Raw genomic sequence first — 18,315 nt, 5'->3', positions numbered from 1 at the left:
CGTTCCCCGCAGGGACAATGTAGCCTAAAACTGAAAACCAGGAACCTGGAATCTAGAAGCTAGGAACTGGTGACCGCGAATGAAACCAAAGAATACACAACATATGGGACAACGCGACAACCACCAGAGGAAAACACAGGGCTTAAATACACAAAGAAATAACAAGGGAATGAGAAACAAGAAGGAAACACAGCTAGGACTAATCTGACAAAATGAGACGGGGAGGAAACAAAACTGAAATCACTGAACACGAGACTGTCAAAGTAAAACAGGAACCGTGAGACACAGGGATATGACTGACTGGGGAGGCAGAGGAGATGAACAAAAAGACAAGGGTGACTCGACGTGAAACGAGGAACACCGAGTAACACGGGGCTGAGACTGAACACTAAGATCAAGAACCAGAGAACCAAGAACCACAAATAACAATAATCAAAGAATATTAAATCAAAAACACAAACACTGGCTCACCAAACCCAGCACCAGGACACCTGCTTGAGATTGAGGTTTTTCTACTGTGGATACATGATGGACTTTAGGTAAGCGTGACATTTTTATTACTGCAGTTTGTTTATAAAGGGAGGCAGGAAGGTTGGAGCAGTGACTGAAATCATCTTGTACTATTCGGCATGATGGAGTGAGATTGTAAGCTTGTAGGAAATGTTCATCCTGATATATTTAATATTAACCTCGTGAGAGAAACTAGGGCTGCAAAATCATGTTTGTCTAAATGGAGTCATAAAACAAATATGCGTTGTGTAATGATTGTTTGAACACGTTTGATATTTCCATCTTATCTCACTCCTGCTGCTGCTGCTAGTGAAAAAGGTCCCACTGTGAAGAATGAGATTGTATGAATGTGTGTGAATGTGTGCGTGAATGGGTGGATGACTGGATATGTAAAGCGCTTTGGGGTCCTTAGGGACTAGAAAAGCGCTATATAAATACAGGCCATTTACCATTTATGAATGTTATCAACTAACTGATGGTGACGGTGGTCACTGAGGAAATACAAAGAGCCCTGATTCAGCTAATAAATGATTCCCCATATGTTTCTAGTGTTGCAAAAAGACATTTCCAGTGAACCCTGTTGAATGCTTTTTCTACATGATAACGTTACTGTGATTTACTAATGTGGGACAGCTGCATTAAAGTGTTGGGTTTGCAAGCACTGATAGATAGTCAGCCTTTAATAAAACCTGTCTGGTCAGGGTGAATGAGAGGGCAAATTTAATCACTTTATCTAATCTGGATGCTGAGCCCTTACTTGGAATTTTAATGTCTGTATTTATAGGAGACGGTGTCTAGTAATCAGCTGAGTGGAGCTACATTCTGAAGTCGTTCTTATAAATAGAAGGGAAAAAGTTATTAGAAATGTTTGCAGAGCTCAGCAGGGAAACCATCCGGTCCACGTGATTTCAAACTGACAAAATCATTCGTCTTGAGATGAAGTTTTTCAAAGATATTGAATTGATCATAAGAAAAATGGGGGAGGGTTATGGATTTAAGGAACTCATAGGTGTAGAATTATGAAAAGGCAGATGAATGATACTGGTGTATGATACAGTATCATGCACCAGTATCATAGAAGATCAAGTATCATTGATATTCTATGATACTGGTGTTTGATGAGTTCTGGACTTGGCAGGTTACTAAGGCATTTCTCAGTAACACAAACATCAAAAATGGGATTGGCCAAGAGATCTCGAGGCACAAAAAATTTAATTTGGGGAAATAAATAAATGGTTCATCAATTTCACACAACATTAGCAAGATTTCATTGTCCTGTTTTTTTCTGCAACCGTGGATTAACCGGACCTTGAGTAAAATGAGCCACTGAACATCGACCGATTAACAAGGCTGTTTGTGGTACAGTGCTGCTTCACTGCTGAAGAGCAGCTCTGTCCATCCATAAAAAGGAATATTTCCAGTTCATCTTTGTACCAGTCGAGGGAGATGTCAAGATGTTAATTCACATGAATAACTGGCCTCTGTGTTTGAGCACAGTCTTCAATGGGACCTGACTACAAACCAGTTTGTGTTTGTCCTGATGAGAGATTGAAAGACTTTTACTTGGTTTCCTCCCATTGTCAACATTTCCAGTCTAACTGAATGAGATCTTTAGACCTAATTCATAAAGTCAATGTATAAATGGTATACAGTAGGGCCACACAAAATAATAACTTCAGTAAAAGAAACGCTACATGGAAACACGACTTCAGCTTCATTTATCTTCATCCTGATGCTGATGTTTGCTGTTGGTTTGGTGCTGTAACCAGCTGCATTGAAAGGACGCATACAAAACCATTTCAACCTGTAAATACTCCTGTACAAACTTGTAAATACCAACTGGTCTTAAATTCTCTAATATTTATTACTTTTTTCTCTCCTTTTCTCCTTTTCATTGTTATTATTATCATTATTATTACAACTGCTAAATTCTGTTGTTTTCTTCGTAATATAACTGCACTCTCTATATGCTCATGTAAGGCTGAGGAGCACGAGAAAATGCATTATGGATAAATGTGGCTACACTGTTTATCTGTACATGACAATAAAACTTGAAACACACTGAAACACAGAGTAGGAAACAGAGCAAAGGACAAAAGGAGAAAAGGAGAGACTAATACCTCGAAGTGGAATGTTGGAAATGTGCAGAAAGAACAAGTTGGTGGGAGGAGCCACTCCTCTCTGTTTTTATCTCCTATTTAGTTTGGGAGGAGCCCAGTTTCAGCGTCACAGTGACATCACTGCTTGGAGCCACAGGCTGGAGTAAAAGCACTGAAACTTTTTCTCTGCAACAGAGGATCACACCAGTGCAACTCAAAGCTGTGGGTTTAACATGACTTTGTTAAAATCAGGCAGATGCAGGCTGTAGAATTTAGGGAAAAAGTGAATAATGAGTAAGCACAGGTGGACCTGTCTGGTGGGAACTTGTAGTGGTGGTTTGAGGCATTTTCACGAAGGACTGAAAAGAAAAAGATAACAAGCTCAGAACAAAAGCCGGTGATTTCCTGCAGGATGATTGTGGCACAAAAAAATCCGCTACAGTAAATGCACTTTACTTCTTCCGAGTACTTTCACAGTGACATCACATTACACGCAGCACACCCAGAAGAGCTGCATTCCACAGCTGCACTCCTCTTTCTCCTCCTCCTCCTCCTCAGCTGAGTCCGTAGGTGTGTTTGAGTCACAGCCGTTCAGCTGCTCAGCAGGCCGACCACGAAACAGACTGACAGCCGCGGGACCTTCAGTGAAGCAGAGAGAAACTGAAATAGAAGGTAAGTGTACAACATTTGTCTCTGCTTATCTCTCAGTTTTGAATTATTAAAAAGCATTACACATAAAGTGTTTTAGATTACCCTTACAGAAATGACTAACAATGAAGTGAAACACAGATGAGAGACAAACTAACAGAAAAGCTCACTGAGCGGTTTGATGAGGAGAAAACTGCTGGGAATCATTTGGCATGTCCTTTATAGTGTGTAGCTCTCGACCCAAATTGAACACCTGTGGGAGATTTATAGTTAGACAGTGCTGTCCAGCACCACCATCAAAACAGCTAATGGGGTAATATCTGTGAAAGGACGATGTTCCATCATTTCAGCAGGATTACAGACTCGAGGAGAGTGCCAACAGGCTCTGAAATCATCACCTCACTCAGCTACTAAATGTTTTTCCGTTATTTAATTGTATCCGTGCATTAGAAATTGTTTTGCATAAAATGTCCTGTCATGTTTATCAAATCAAAGACAAAGCTGTGATTTGGTTAACTTAAGCAAAATAGCTTGAAAAGACCCCCAAAATAATCCTATATGAAGAACAAAATCTTCGGATGTGGACTAAAATTTAATGTCAATCATTACAAAAAAAGGTAAAAAGGTAACACAGAGGCTGATACTTTAGGCAAAAATTTATTTGTGACCCATCAAGACCCAACAGGTCTTATAAAAGTGAAAATCAGCATTTTCCACATAAAGAAAATCAGTTTCATGGTATTTTTAAGGGCGTGATAGCACCTACTGTTTTCTTAATGATGGTGACACTGAAACTGATGCTGGGCAGTGGAATTTAGTAAACAGAGACTGGAGTATGTGTGGGAGGAGTCTGACTCTTTCAGGAATGTCAATATGTTCTGCTTCATTCCTGCTCAGTGAGGCCGCGCGTCTTTCCCAGCAAACACATGACACAAACACAAACCTGCCCACACTTCAAACACCTGTTTGAAATGTAAGTATGCACATATGTTAAACTGCTCACTCTGAGGGTTCCCCTAAAATGTGACAAGAATAGAGTCGTTTAAAAAAAATCTCCCTCTGGCTCCAGTATGGATTACACTTTAGTTTATCACACTTGTCTTAAGTAAGGAACTCAATTTTGTATCAATCACCAGTCATGTATATTTGCAACGTTACAGGAATCTTAGCCAGGAAAAACCCTCTAATGTTCACTGAATGTGCCGGGAAGCACCACTGTTGGCTGCAAGGCTGGTCTTTGTCTAATTAACTGACCTGTGACAGAATATCGGTGATGATGATGGATTAACAATCCTAAATCAGCCCATTTTCACCAAAAATATTTGTTGTCACTCCAGAAACCTCCTGAAGATTTTTCGGTCTCATTACAATCCCAACACAAAAGGCTTTACTGACATTAACTTTTTATGGATTTCCTGGCTGAACTGACACTATTGGCATGTAATGTTACAGTAATATGCAGTTCGTCAAGAACTGATGGAAACTAGATATTCCCACATCAGTCAAACAACAGCTTCTGTTGAGGTACAGCAACACACTACTTTGACAAACCACCCGAAAACCACCCAGTACATCTTTTTACTCGGACCAGGAATGTCTAAGGAGCTTGGAAAGAAAAGCATCTGGACTTCTTTAAGTTTCCTTGAAGACGTTTCACCTGTCATCCAAGAAGCTTCTTCAGTTCTAAGAACAATTGGTGGAGAGTCCCAAAACCTTTGCTGATTGTGACCTACACCCGTTTTTTTGTCTTTTTTTTTCATATCTTGGCTCGTGTGATTGGGTAGAGGTTCAATAGGGGGTCCATGTCCCCCTTGGGGACACCCCAATAGGGCTTAAAATCTGGGACTCCTCACCAGTTGCTCCTAGACCTGAAGAAGCTTCTCGGATGAGAGGTGAAACGTCTTCAAAAAAGTCCAGACGTTTTTCTTTCTAAGCTTCTTAGACTTCTTAGACCTGGATGACTGAGAACCTTCACAGACATAGGAGCAGGAATACAGTATTAATCATTTGGTAGTTTGCCTGGATAGATCTCCAGTCCACTGCTGGGCTAACGCACAGAGACAGATGACCAGTCATAATTTAGATGTTTTTTTCTATACATAATTAAGAAACCATTGCACCTGTTTATACAAGGTCCCAGAATTTACATTGTGCATCAGATCAAAGACTGAGCTCTGAGTGTTTGCAGAGCAGTGTGGTAAACAAGTCTGGAACAGGCAGTCTTAAAAACATTGGCCGCCTAGACCAAGTGGATAACCAAGCAAGAAGAATGGAGAGGTGAAAGAAAGGTTACAGAACAGTACGTCTTTGAGCAACCTGCATGGAGGAGGACTGACGCAACAAGCTACGAGGCAAAAGATTCCCTGACCTGATTAGATAAAAACAAACAGTTTGAGTAGAATTCCATCAACTGTAACTGGGAGTAAGTTTACATACACACATCGTGGACATAAATGTCATGGTAACTTTGGGCTTTTAATGATGTCTTTGAATTGTTCTCCAGGATTGTACAGCAAACAGAAAGCGCTGAGTGCACAAGTTTGATGTTTTTTTCTCCGATCCACAGAGGATTAGAGAAAATACAGAGTATACACTCAGCAGTGGGACAGCGTTGATCACCACTTGTATAATATCAACATGAAAGAGTGCATTTTTAACAATTACATTTCAAACGAGTTGCTTTCAGGAAAGAATCTGGGTAAGCTTACAGTGTCTGTGTAGAGCTTATTGATGACGGATTTTTAAATGAATGATTTAAAATGTTAATATTCAGGTGGGTTCGGGGGTGGCTAGAGCACAGAGCTGGTCATCTGCTAATCGAAAGGTGGTTGGTTGTTGGCTCCTGCATGGGTTAGGGCAAGATACTCAGGTCGAGTAGAAAAAGTGCTTTATACGAACACATCCATTTACCAGGTGATAGGAAGTGAAAGCAACATGTGTTGTAATGGTCTGTATTTCCTACATTTGTCTTAGAGCATAGAGGAATGTCTCATTAGGGTGTAAACTGGCCTTTTCAGTGTCAGTGGAAATACAGAGAATTATTTGCTATATAAGTCAGATACCTTTAAACAGGCTACTTTTCTTCTGGCTGCTCTTCTACAAAGCCTTTGTTGTTGTTATTGTTCTTGCAAAAAAAGTGCAGAGTGTGTGAGAAAACCCGAGTGCTGGTATCAGTTTGTCCATGTGAAATTGGTTCCAGCTCCCAGCCAAGATTTCAGGAGGAACAGTCGTCCTGTTTCTCCTCCTGCAGCCCGCTGACACAAACCTGCCTGCCCACTCTCCACAGACTCCTGCACTCCACCTCAGAGTCTCAGACCCCTCTAGTTACCTCCAGTGCTGGCTTATAAAATTCAACATCATTTTTCTGAGAATTGTTGTTTGTGACTTGGGACTACCTACAACTTCCAAACAGGACAAAATTGGTATCATTTCCAACAGTTTTGTAAGACTGGCAGCAAAGTTTTGCAATAGGAAAAGTCCATCAAGTTCAACTATTCATAGTGAAACGTACTGGTAATAGTAAGTAATTTTACAACTTTAAATAAAACCATAAGAAAATAAATATGTAACAATGAATATTAATCTGTCTTAAGCCACTTGTATGTTATTTCATATACTTCAAAAAGTAGTGTTTTAATTGTCCATCAGAGAGAAAAATAGATCTTGCCTACAATTATTTTATTAAATCCCAACATTTCAGTCAAACAGACCTTCAGCAGGTACAAAAACAAAGCACCAAACACATACAACATGTTGTATACATGAATAGATACATACAAATAAATTTGTGCTCTAAAGATTATAGGAGAAGGCAGATTTGCTATTTTTATTGGTTACATATGTTCCTTATAAAATATAAATAGAACTACAATTAGATTAGTGTAACTGCAATTTAACAAATATATAGTGCAAAAATATATTTATACATAAAAATATAGAAAAATATTACAATATTTTGAATAGGCAGTTAAGCAGGTGGATGGATGGGAGCATGCCTGATGGATTAATCATTCTGCTGGAAGTATTTTTATGAACAGTTTTGAGTGTAGAACACAATGTAGAAAATTGTTCTGTTGATATTTGTACTTATTAGACTCTAAGCACAATAAAACACAAACTCAGTGTTTGCAACTTTGCCTTATGAGCAGATGCAGCAAATAAAGGTCAAAGCTACCGTATGTATTTCTGACAGCAGACTTATACATTTAATCTTTGTGGAAGCCTGACATTACTGCCAAACTGCAACTGTTTATTTTTATAATGTATTGACTGTTTATTGGTGTAGTTTACAGATGTTTATGTGTCACCCTGTAGGTAAAAGTTGGTGTTGCGTGTGAACAATGGAGCTGAAGGTGTGGGTGGAGGGTGTGGTCAGAGTTGTTAGTGGCCTATCACTAAACACTTCCTGTCAGGATGTCGTCATAGCTCTCGCACAAGCAATCGGTAAGTCTCTCAGTCTGACTAACAATGAAAATTCTCATTTTACGCTCACTGAATTACTTTGTTATCAGAATGGTGTTAGTTTGGTGTTTGCAGTTGTGAACACCGAAGACACTCTGCACCACATTCAGCTGATATTTGCATTTCATGTTATTAGCAATATGTTGATCAGTTAAAAACTAAGCCTTTATGTATCCCTGCTCAGGTCAGACAGGTCGTTACATTCTCATTTTGAAGTTACGAGGGAATGAGAGACACTTGGTTGCTGATGATTGTCCACTGCAGCACCTGGCTCAGCTGGGACAGTTGGCCACAGAGGTCCAGTTCGTTCTGCGGAGGACCGGCCCGAGCCTCAGCGAGGGTCCAGACACCTCCGCCAACGAGAGACGTCTTCCACTTTCCAGACCCTCAGAACCAGAGCCCCTCAAACGCAGAGAGCCACAAAAGGCTCTGACATTTAGTCTGGGTCCCTCAACACTTCCCAAAAGGAATAAACCAAAGAAGGACTGGTCTCGATCTCCCAGATCCTCACCAGAACTGAGGGCCTCACCGGTATCTTTCCTAGACCCTGTGAACTCCATGAAGACAAATCCTTCTTACCCCAAAGACGAGGTGTTTAGGGATATTCTGCAGCAACAGAGAAGACTACAGGATCTGGAGATTCAGCTTCAAGATCTGGAAAGAGAGACTGAGTTATGGGAGCAGAAGTGGTCATCTCCTGAAGTAACTCTGGCTTTTGCTGAAGAACTGGAGGAACTGCAGTGGAGAGTGAGACAGAATGAGGTAGAGCTGATGCAGACGGAAGACTGGGAGAAAGCATTACAGGCAGAGATGGAAAGAGAACAAGGTATGTGCTCATATCTGTTTACATTCCCAACATTTTTGGTGCATTCCAGATTGCATTTCTAAAACAAAAATCATTAACACTGTTATCAACAGGTATGCACAGGCGCCTGGATCAGATTCATTCATCCATAAACGATCAAAGTTACGAAATCACTACACTCCAAACCCGTTCTGCACATCTAGAAGAGGACCTGCAAGTCAGAGTCCAAACGCAAAGTTCTCTGACAGCACAGCAAGATGAGTCCCTGAAGTCCCTGAAGCAGGAGCTCCACAACCGCCTGCAGCTAGGAGAAGAACTCGATGTAAGACTGGCTGAGTCACAGCAGGAGATGGAAACGGCTGAGGAAAGGGTAAAGGTATAATTCTTCAATCATTTCTACCTAAACTGAAGGGTTGATCTCACAAAAACTACTGTAAGACTTGTTTCAGCAGCACATCAGGGTTCATATTAGCTAGATCCATTATAGAGCTAATGTGAGATGATGAAATGAAAGAAAAGTATGATACATAATGCTGCGTAATATTATAGCTGACATGAGAAAAATTTGCCACTGCACACTTGAAACTTTCCAGACACGCCCAACTGGCAAAAGACGCTGTAAATGGGAAAGTGCAGGCTAAAGCTGACAGACAGGTTTTTGTTGGTCTTTGCATTAATCCTCCGTCCTCCTGCTTTTTTCTGAATGCATGAATAATAGCCTGAAAAGGATCACACTTTTCCAATAATCCTCACCACACCCGGTAACAAGGTGAGATCAGACACACACAGAAACTGAAACAGTGGAAATGAGAGCACTGAAATAATACTTTTAAGCAGTAATTAACACATTTGCAAAGTAGTTGGTGTTAACCAAAAAACAAAAGGGTTAATCTGCAAATTCAATGTGGGCATGTGTTTTTACACCACATTCCCTCTCTGACACAACTCTCCCAGGAATTTGTTTGTATGTTGGTCGAATGTATTAAGAAGTACTCTGTGGAGCCACTGATAACAAAAACTAAGGACTTTAATTAACTCAAATGAAGGAAAAGTCTTAATTGATCAGTGTAATGTTAAGAAACTGACTGTTGAGCTGAAAGTTTTAGTTATTAAACCAGTGATGTTACTGCAGACTGTAAAAGTTGCATAAGAGCCAAACAGCGTTTTAGGAAAGAAGCTGGTGACGACTGTAGTGCCTGCTGAGGGCAGCAGGTCAAACAGGTCTTGGATAATACTTCTGGCTCTGGGATGGTACTGAGCATTTGCAATGCCTTCCAGGGAGGGAGGAGGACAGGTCATCACTCCATTCTTTTGAAATGTGTCTCATTTGGTGCAAAGGTGTGACTAAAGATGCACTGCTGTATTTTTAGTAGCGGAGGCAACGATGCAGCCCTGAAGAACAGTAAGATATATCAGCTCGTGGATACAATGTTCTCCGGTAATATAATACTTGTTGTGTCTTCTAGGACAGACTGGAGATTATTGAGGAGCTGAACAAAGAGCTGAGGCAATGTAACTTGCAGCAGTTCATCCAGCAGACCGGTGTGACCTCACAGACGGAGCAGACAAACCTACCAGTCAACGATGTTTACCTTAATAACGCTGGCATTAGGGAGTAGAAACAGAGGGGGAGCTGTTCACTCCAGCGACTGCAACAAAATGAAGAAGAAGACGAGACATTACATCTTTTGTCTACAATACCATTTTATGTTTGTGCCATATTTAATGTGAATTTATTGCCACGGTGTTGGATTTTATTAGGACTTTTATATGTTATTTATTTCCTGTTTTATTTTAAAAGTATTTCCTTCCACACCTGGTACCTCATCTCACTCCTTTCGATCTGCAGCTTGTTCCCACTCTGAGTGTATTTTCAGTCAGTTTGTCACACATCATCACATTTCTCCCTTTGACTGTGTTCATCACATCTCTCCAGCCAGGCCTTTGTTCCTGACTGTCTTTGAGATTTGACTTTTATTAAAGCTCATTCTAATCAAAAATGTAACACTTAAGCTGTCACATGACTGCTGGAGTCAAATGTACCACATTTCCTCTAAAATGTGGTAGAAAAACACCTTATATATCCACCAATATAGCTGGTATCTGACCCTGGTATTTCACTTTCGTCTGCAGGACATAGACTGTAAGAAATACATGACCTCAAAAATGTCACTCGTATGCCTCTGTACGTGTAACTGCCAATATTTACACTCGTGGCTCCACAGTGTAAATATGTGGAGGAGACACAAGTCCCTCGGGCGTCCTGTCAGAAAGGCGTAAAAGTCTGCCAAGTCAAATATGTGGCGTGATTACTTGTGTATAAGGAAGGAGACATAAGTAGCTTTCTTTCTGACTGCCAGTGTCTGAAATAAAGCCGATACCACTGATTATAACTACTGTTTGTATTCAATCACATGACTCTAATTATGTTATTAATACGTGTTTCTTCATCATCTCGTGTCACTGTTTGCCTTTGCTCCACCAGAGGGCCCCAAAGGCTCATCCATGAACAGATCTTCAACCCCAACAGCCAAGGCTGCGCTCACTCGGAAAGCAAAGCACATGCATTTGTAATTAGTGTTCATACAGGAATGGATCATCACAGACTGTAGGAACTGCCACAGGCTATTACACAACTGTGCTCAGCCGAGCCTATAAATAAAAAGTATCCCCTTTCTTAAAGATTGCAGGGGTAGACCCTGAACAGGCCGTCAGTTAGATATAATATGGGCAGTGATGAACTGAATGGCTCTTGCTGAGTATATAGTAGTTTACAAAATTATGGAAAGCACAAAAAATGTAACATTGTCATCATTAGAAATATAAGATATTGCAACACTGATAACGACCCTTACCTTATGTTAAGGTTAAATTAATGTAGGTATAGAAATTCAGGAAGAAATGTTGCACAGAGCACGAATTGAATTTTGGTGGAGCAGTTTAAGCAAGACTTGGTGTGAAGAACTTCTTAGGGAGAATATAAGTGTGGAGGTTTTTAACATAAAGCTTGAAAAGGATACAGGCTGCAGAAAAAACAATTACAAGGAGGGGGGCAGGGTTCAAAGGAGTGCTTGGTGGAATGAGCAGTGTAGCAAGGTAAGAGCAGACATAGTAAAAGCACCGCTGAATAGAAACAATTATTAATTACAAAAGAGCACAAGCTAAGCTTAAAAGGTATACTGTTCAAGTGGGGTTAGATTTTCTGTTTGGAGAACAATAGGAATCATCAGCCAAATAGTACGCAGACAGGGGAGCACTTGGGATCTCCATAAGACCAATTTTATAAAAAAGAAAATGCAGACAACAAAAAACATTAAGCAAAGGTGGAAGTTTGCAACGCTCACGTTCAAAGAATTATAAGCAGCCAGATCCAACAAATGTGGCAGAAGAAGGGATGTCAACAACACAAGAAGGGATCTATACAATATTCAAAAACATGTTTGTGATGGAACGCACAAATACAAGAAATAACATCTTTCATCTCAGAAAAAGCACACAAACAAACAGCTGTCCAACATGTAGTGTTGGGCCTGTGATCAGGAAAGAAGGCATTAATAGGAACTTTACAATAATAATAATAATAATAATAATAATAATAATAATATTATTATTATTATTAATATTATTATTATTGGATTGTATTTATATAGCGGTTTTCTAGACACTCAAAGCGCTTTACAATGCCACTATTCATTCACACACTGGTGGAGGCAAACCACAGTTACAGCCACAGCTGCCCTGGGGCAGACTGAGAGAAGCGAGGCAGTCATATTGCACCATCGGCCCCTCTGGCCAACACCAGTAAGCGGTGGGGTGAAGTGTCTTGTCCAAGGACACAACGACCAGGACAGACAGAGCTGGGGATTGAACCGGCGACCTTCCTTGTTACTAGATAAATTAGCTTAAGACTCCTTTTACTTTCGTAGCCTTTCTTAGAAAGCTTATGTCACAGGATTATGAATAACTGATGATATCTGTGAGCACGACAGGTTTAATAAAGAAAGAATTAAAATGCTTGTTTTTCTTTCCTTCCTGTAGGCGCACGCCACACTCCAGTCCAGTAGGTGGTGCTGATGCACCTTTTAGCTGGTTTGCCAACCGCAAAAATCCCCCCAAAAGAAGCCGTCATGTTGTTAGTTTGAGGCTTCTGCTGGTTTGGGGGATGCAGTGGTTGGTTAGTTGAACTCTGGAGTCCTGTACCAACTTAAATCCGCAGAATGATGAAGGGAAAGACGGTTATTGTGACCGGTGCTAACAGCGGGATAGGAAAGGCCACAGCAGCCGGCATTGTGAAGCTCCAGGGTCGTGTAATAATGGCCTGCCGAGACTTGGACAAGGCTGAGGAGGCAGCTCGGGACATCCAGCAAGGCACCGGTGCAGAAAGTACACAGCTGGTGGTCAAACAGCTGGACCTCGCTTCACTGACATCTGTACGCGCATTCTGTGAAGACATAATCAAGGTAGCGATATAGTTGTTTTTGTTACTTGTGTCATCGCCAGAGCCCCAAACATGGGATTACACGCCACCCGCGTTTTATTTGACATGTACTAAATGGACAAAAGTGTTGGGCCATGTACACATAACACATAAACGAGCCTTTCTGACTTTCCATATAAAATCCCAAGACGTTAATATGGAGCTGCTCTACCCTTTGCAGCTCAAACAGCTTCCACTCTTCTGGAAAAGGCTTTCTTTAGGCTTTATCAAGGTTCTGTGTGGACCAGTCACGTTCATCCACACCAGTCATGCCTTTATAGACCTTGGGCGCTGGTGCAGACTCATGCTGGAACAGAAAGAGGCTACCAGCCAGTGGCCCTGAGAGGTCAAACCCACTGCAACTCAAGAAAACTCAACAGCAAAAACCCACAAAACACAACAGAAGTTGAATTAAAGAAATCTTATGGAACACAGTGGACCAGCTGTGGAAGTGAAAGAGTCCAAAACATGCAAAGTACTGAACTGAGACACGCTGAAAAGACTCAGATGGAGAAAACCTTCAGCATTGCTGAATATCCATACAGTGTGTCACCCGACTGGCTGGACAGTCCACAGTACTGGGTTACATACCACTGAATGCTTGTAGTTAATTAACAATATTTATATTTCTTCCTGGTGGAAAAATAGGTTAAAGTGGGATTTGGCAGGTGGCGGCATCCTCAAATTGGGAGCAGCTCTGCAGTGTGGGAATAAGTCACTGGTTTTCTAAGTATGTAGCGGCTGTCGTCTGAGCTGGTCCTGAATGAGCTCACCCACTCTTTGGAGGAAGCTCATTTATGCTGCAGTGTGGACATGCGCCACAGACCTGTTTTATATCTAGTGCGTTTCTAGTAGTAAAAGTAAACCGTGTACAAAATAATCTGTTCTCCTCTTTGCTGTTAAACAGGAGGAACCTCGGCTAGATGTGCTGATCAACAATGCCGGTATCTACCAGTGTCCTTACACCAGGACAGAGGATGGCTTTGAGATGCAGTTTGGAGTCAACCACCTGGGACATTTCCTGCTCACCCATTTGTTGCTGGACCTTCTGAAACGATCAGCTCCTAGCCGCATAGTGGTGGTCTCTTCCAAGCTCTATAAACACGGTTACATAAATTTCGAGGACCTAAGCAGCGAGAAGTCGTATGACAAAGCTTTTGCCTACAGTCGCAGCAAACTAGCCAACCTTTTGTTCACCTGTGAGCTTGCCCGTCGCCTGGAGGGCAGCGGAGTGACAGCGAATGCTGTAACTCCGGGCATAGTGAGGACTAATCTGGGGAGGCACGTTCACATCGCTGTGTTTGTTAGGCCGCTTTTTGACCTGCTGTCCCGAAGCTTGTTTAGGAGCCCCGAAGAAGGAGCTCAGACATCCGTCTATGTAGCTTCTAGCCCGGATGTTGACAATGTGCAAGGAAAGTGCTTTGCAGATTGTCAGCCTCAGGTTCTTTTGGACAAAGCCACGGATCAGGAACTGGCCGCTAAATTGTGGGACATTAGTGAAGTCATGGTGGGGATAATCACATGAGATCAGCGTGAATTTTGAGACTTAAAAATCAATTATCTAATAACCATTTATTAACCAAAGTCTTTCTAGAGAGCACAAAGTTAAACAGGGCAGAGCAAATCCAAAGCCATGTTTTCCAGAATTAAGACTTTTGTTTGTCCTAAGTGTCATATGTTCAAGTCTCATGGTAACATACTTTCCCAGTAGAGCACGTTGCTCTCAGACTGCTTTACTTGTGTTTCTTAGAAATGTCAAAAGTAGAACGGGAGCAGAGCGTTCGTGTCTGTGGAGCCTGCTCCCAGTCTCGGAGCGGTTAAATTCAAATGTTCCTTTTAGTTAATGCTTGTAATGAGGGCTGCGGCAGAACCGTCCCTCAGTTTTGCTGATGTAAAGCTGAAAGTGAAACTGTGGGTTCAGGATTCTTTGGAACTTCCCATGAACTCAACATTTCTCATTTATGCTCCTCATTTTGCTCCTGATGTAAATGAATGTGGAACACATGCAGTAAACGTGCAGTAAAAATGTCATTAACCTGTTCAGGGATGTAAAGTCATTGTCATAATGTGATGCGGTTGTCTTCTCTCATAAAATTGAAGTGAATCGATATTGTTTCCTCTTGAAAATCATAATAGGGCTGCTCAATTAATCGAATTTTAATCACGATTACGATCTGGGCTTTCAACGATCATTAAAAATGACTGAGCCGATTATTAGCCCCTCCCTCATTTATCCGCGACACCTTAAAGGCCGGTCCGTGAAAATATTGTCGGGCATAAACCGGTCCGTGGCGCAAAAAAGGTTGGAGGCCGCTGATTAAGAGGACCCGAGGGAAGCTCGGACAGCTAAGCAGAAGTTATTTGGAGAGTGACTGCCGTTGGTTGAAAAGAGAGTTAAAAAAAACAAACTTCAGTGGTGTTGCACACTATTTTATATTATTTTTTAAAGTCATTGTTAACCCTTTAAAGCCGGTCAGAGCAGCACGCTCCGTTTTGCGTAACTATTTTTAAATCCCTGTAGAACCTGAACCGTGTAAGCTAGCGCAATAATTTGTTTTGCATATGAAACCGGAGGAGTTGTACTTACATCTGATGCCATCAGCTTGTCCTCGGTCACGGTTTCGTTCCACATATAGCTTTGCAAAAATTGCATAAAAAGCGTTTGCAGCAACAAAAACATAATATTCCAGAAACACGCTTTGCCGTTCCTATCAGCTGTTCGTAACACTTCCCACAGTGAAATGATGCACCTGCTGTTTTCTTTGCAAATTTGCATCATAGGATTGTTTTTTGTTTTTCCTGCAGTATATAAAAATAGTTTTATTTTGGAGATACAGCAATGAAGACACTCAAAATAAATTTCCTGTGGTGGGAAACTATTTTTTGCAACTTTATTGTATTTAAAGTTTTGAGGGATAAACCTCTTAAATTTCTCCAAGTAGAAATATATGTAAACAAAACAAAAGCGATTTTCAATTTTTTTTGTAGTTTATTGCACTTTTTTGCAATTTATGTAATTACTATGGACTTAATGCAGACATATTATTAAAATATGGGCTATAACAGTTGTATTGATGTATAGCAACTTGAAATGCTCCCACAAATGGCACTACAACATGTAAAAAAATAATATAAGCTCTGGTGGACTTGGTTCTATAGTAGGTCTTAAAGGGTTAAATAAATATCGTCAAATAATCGTGATCTCAATTTCAGTGAAAATAATCGTGATTATCATTTTTGCCATAATCGAGCAGCCCTACTCTGGCACATGAAGTGGATTTTTACAGTAAGTTTTGTATTTAACTAGGAAGTGAAAGTCTTGGGCTGTTTTGCGACAGTCGGCCCTGCTGTAGCGTGTTTTTGATGGCAGGAGAAATGGGATTGGCTGGAGAAACCTGAGAAAGCACGAGGAGAACATCTAAACCACACACAGAGGAGCCGTGCTGCTTAAACCCAGGATGCTTTTGCTGGGAGGCAGTGCTGACTACTGAGGCACAAGTCTTTTTGAACTGAATGCACTAATACTTGTTGCAGTGGAATTATACCACAGACAGTCGTCCAAAATAAGAGAGTTTGTTATACTTACACTATAATTTATAGCTGGTTCTTTAGCTGAGGCCTGTGTGTTTGTGTAAATGGGCTCAAGCATACACAGTGTGTTGTATTGTGGCCCTTTTCAACGTCAGTGTTTTATGGACTCAAACTTGAATAATATTGAGTCGTCCATGTGTACAAATGCAGTACAAACTGAAAATGATCTAGATTCTCCTTGGTTTTATTCAAACAAATCTCTGAAAAGTTTTCCTTGTAACTCTTGTCAATAAACATCCACAAAACCTCTCAAGAAATGGTCCCAGTTTCTGCTGTCAGCAGGAAAGCCTGCCACTCGTATCCTTCTGAACACAGACTCTCCTTACAGCTTTTATACGTTTCCATCCACGGTCCGCTGTAGAATGATCGTTTCAGAGCTCAGCTCAGTTCATGAATTCATTTTCCATTTGACCTGAATTTCACTCATTGTTGGATGCAGTGGTGCAAAGCATGTCACCACTGGACTGTAGAGCAGTGGAGGCGTGTTCTCTGGAGTGACGAATCACGCGTCTCTATCTGGCAGTCCATTGGAGGAGTTTGAAGGTTTCCAGGAGAGCGGTACTAGTCTGACCGAGTGTAAAGGTTGGTGGAGGGGGGGTTATGGTGTGCGGGTGTTTTTCAGGACTCGGTTCCTTGGTTCTACTGAAAGGAACTCTTAATGCTTCTGCATACTGAGACATTTTGGACAATTTCAGCTCCCAGCTTTGTGGGAGTAGTTTGGGGATGGCCCCTTCCTGTACCGACATGACTGCACGAAGCAACGTCCATAAATACATCATATTAAACCCTGCAGACTGTGAAAGCAATGTCAAGTTCATATCCGTGTGAAGGCAGATGAGTGAATACATTTGGCAGTGTAGGTATGATCCTTCATATCATGAGTCTAAAGGTAAAAATAGGTAAGAGTCCAGCTTCAAAAATTCCTTTTATTCTGTCTACGATCTTTAAACTGACTGACACACGTTTATTTTCTCAGCCTCCTGGATTAAAATGGAGCTTCTGCTCTTTATTTACCTGTTGCAGAGGTGAATGTAGTTGATGGCTGAGAGCTTGCTTGGTGACAGTTTTCTTTGTCTTTCATCAACATGTATAATGATTACTCAGACTTTTGGTGTAACAACCTGCTGTCAGGCCTGTAAATGCAGCTATTTTACTTCACTTCCTAATTAGACCTCCTTACATGGATCATAGCGTTGTGTTATTTCTCCGGCCTGTTTTTAAGCTCATTATGTAAAGAAAGGAAACAAATAATGCTTTGTTGCTGTGGATAATTTTTACAATTCTATTCAAATTATTTATAAAGCGCCAAATCACAACAAAACAAATCAATCAAAGCAACGAGAGTCATCTCCATCAATTCAATTATTATGCAAATTTTTTGACCACAGCATCCATTTGTATTTATTAAAAAACTACAAACTACATTTGTTTAGTGTTCAGCTCTTAACCAGCGGATTGATCTGGTTCGCATTTCTGGCTGATTTCAGATTTGACTGAATTTGTAAATTAATTTCTTTTTGATCATGAAGTATTTGTTGCTGGTTAGTTAACATGTTGTGTAAGTGTACAGTATGTGGATTTAGTTCAGGGGATTAAGAGTAATCCACTTTAACACTTACCAGCTCCCTCCATATGCTGCGAGTGTCCCTGCAGTCCTCACATGGCCCTGCTGCCTGAGGACCCTCGATGGGCTTCTGAAAAAACAAACAACACAAAAGAAATTG

At 40.9% G+C, this 18,315-nt stretch overlaps 2 protein-coding genes across 6 annotated transcripts; both read left to right on the top strand.

Moving 5' to 3' along the window:
• The first annotated feature begins 340 nt into the window (after positions 1-340).
• On the top strand, positions 341-10,204 carry LOC102209989 (ras association domain-containing protein 8-like). Of its 5 annotated transcripts, XM_005747590.1 has the most exons (6): positions 341-539; positions 3,168-3,281; positions 7,572-7,700; positions 7,903-8,544; positions 8,637-8,899; positions 9,990-10,204. In XM_005747590.1, the coding sequence occupies exons 3-6, from the start codon at positions 7,598-7,600 to the stop codon at positions 10,140-10,142; spliced, it is 1,161 nt and encodes a 386-aa protein (XP_005747647.1). In that variant the 5' UTR covers positions 341-539; positions 3,168-3,281; positions 7,572-7,597; the 3' UTR covers positions 10,143-10,204. The 5 variants fall into 5 exon arrangements, with proteins under 5 accessions (XP_005747647.1, XP_005747648.1, XP_005747646.1 ...); XM_005747591.2 differs by lacking the exon at positions 341-539 and having other exon boundaries at positions 1,662-3,281; positions 8,637-8,893; XM_005747589.2 differs by lacking the exon at positions 341-539 and having other exon boundaries at positions 1,662-3,281.
• A 2,443-nt stretch (positions 10,205-12,647) lies between these two features.
• LOC102209701 (retinol dehydrogenase 14-like) lies at positions 12,648-15,173 on the top strand. The gene is made up of 2 exons (XM_005747588.1): positions 12,648-12,983; positions 13,908-15,173. Exons 1-2 carry the CDS (start codon positions 12,741-12,743, stop codon positions 14,523-14,525), a joined length of 861 nt encoding a protein of 286 aa, XP_005747645.1. The 5' UTR covers positions 12,648-12,740; the 3' UTR covers positions 14,526-15,173.
• Positions 15,174-18,315: the final 3,142 nt, after the last annotated feature.

The sequence above is a fragment of the Pundamilia nyererei genome, unplaced genomic scaffold (genome assembly GCF_000239375.1).
Source record: "Pundamilia nyererei isolate P.nyererei 1_Seehausen unplaced genomic scaffold, PunNye1.0 scaffold00200, whole genome shotgun sequence".
NCBI lineage: Eukaryota > Metazoa > Chordata > Actinopteri > Cichliformes > Cichlidae > Pundamilia > Pundamilia nyererei.
The sequence above is the reverse complement of the archived record's forward strand: the minus strand, read 5'-3'. Positions and strand labels throughout refer to the sequence as shown.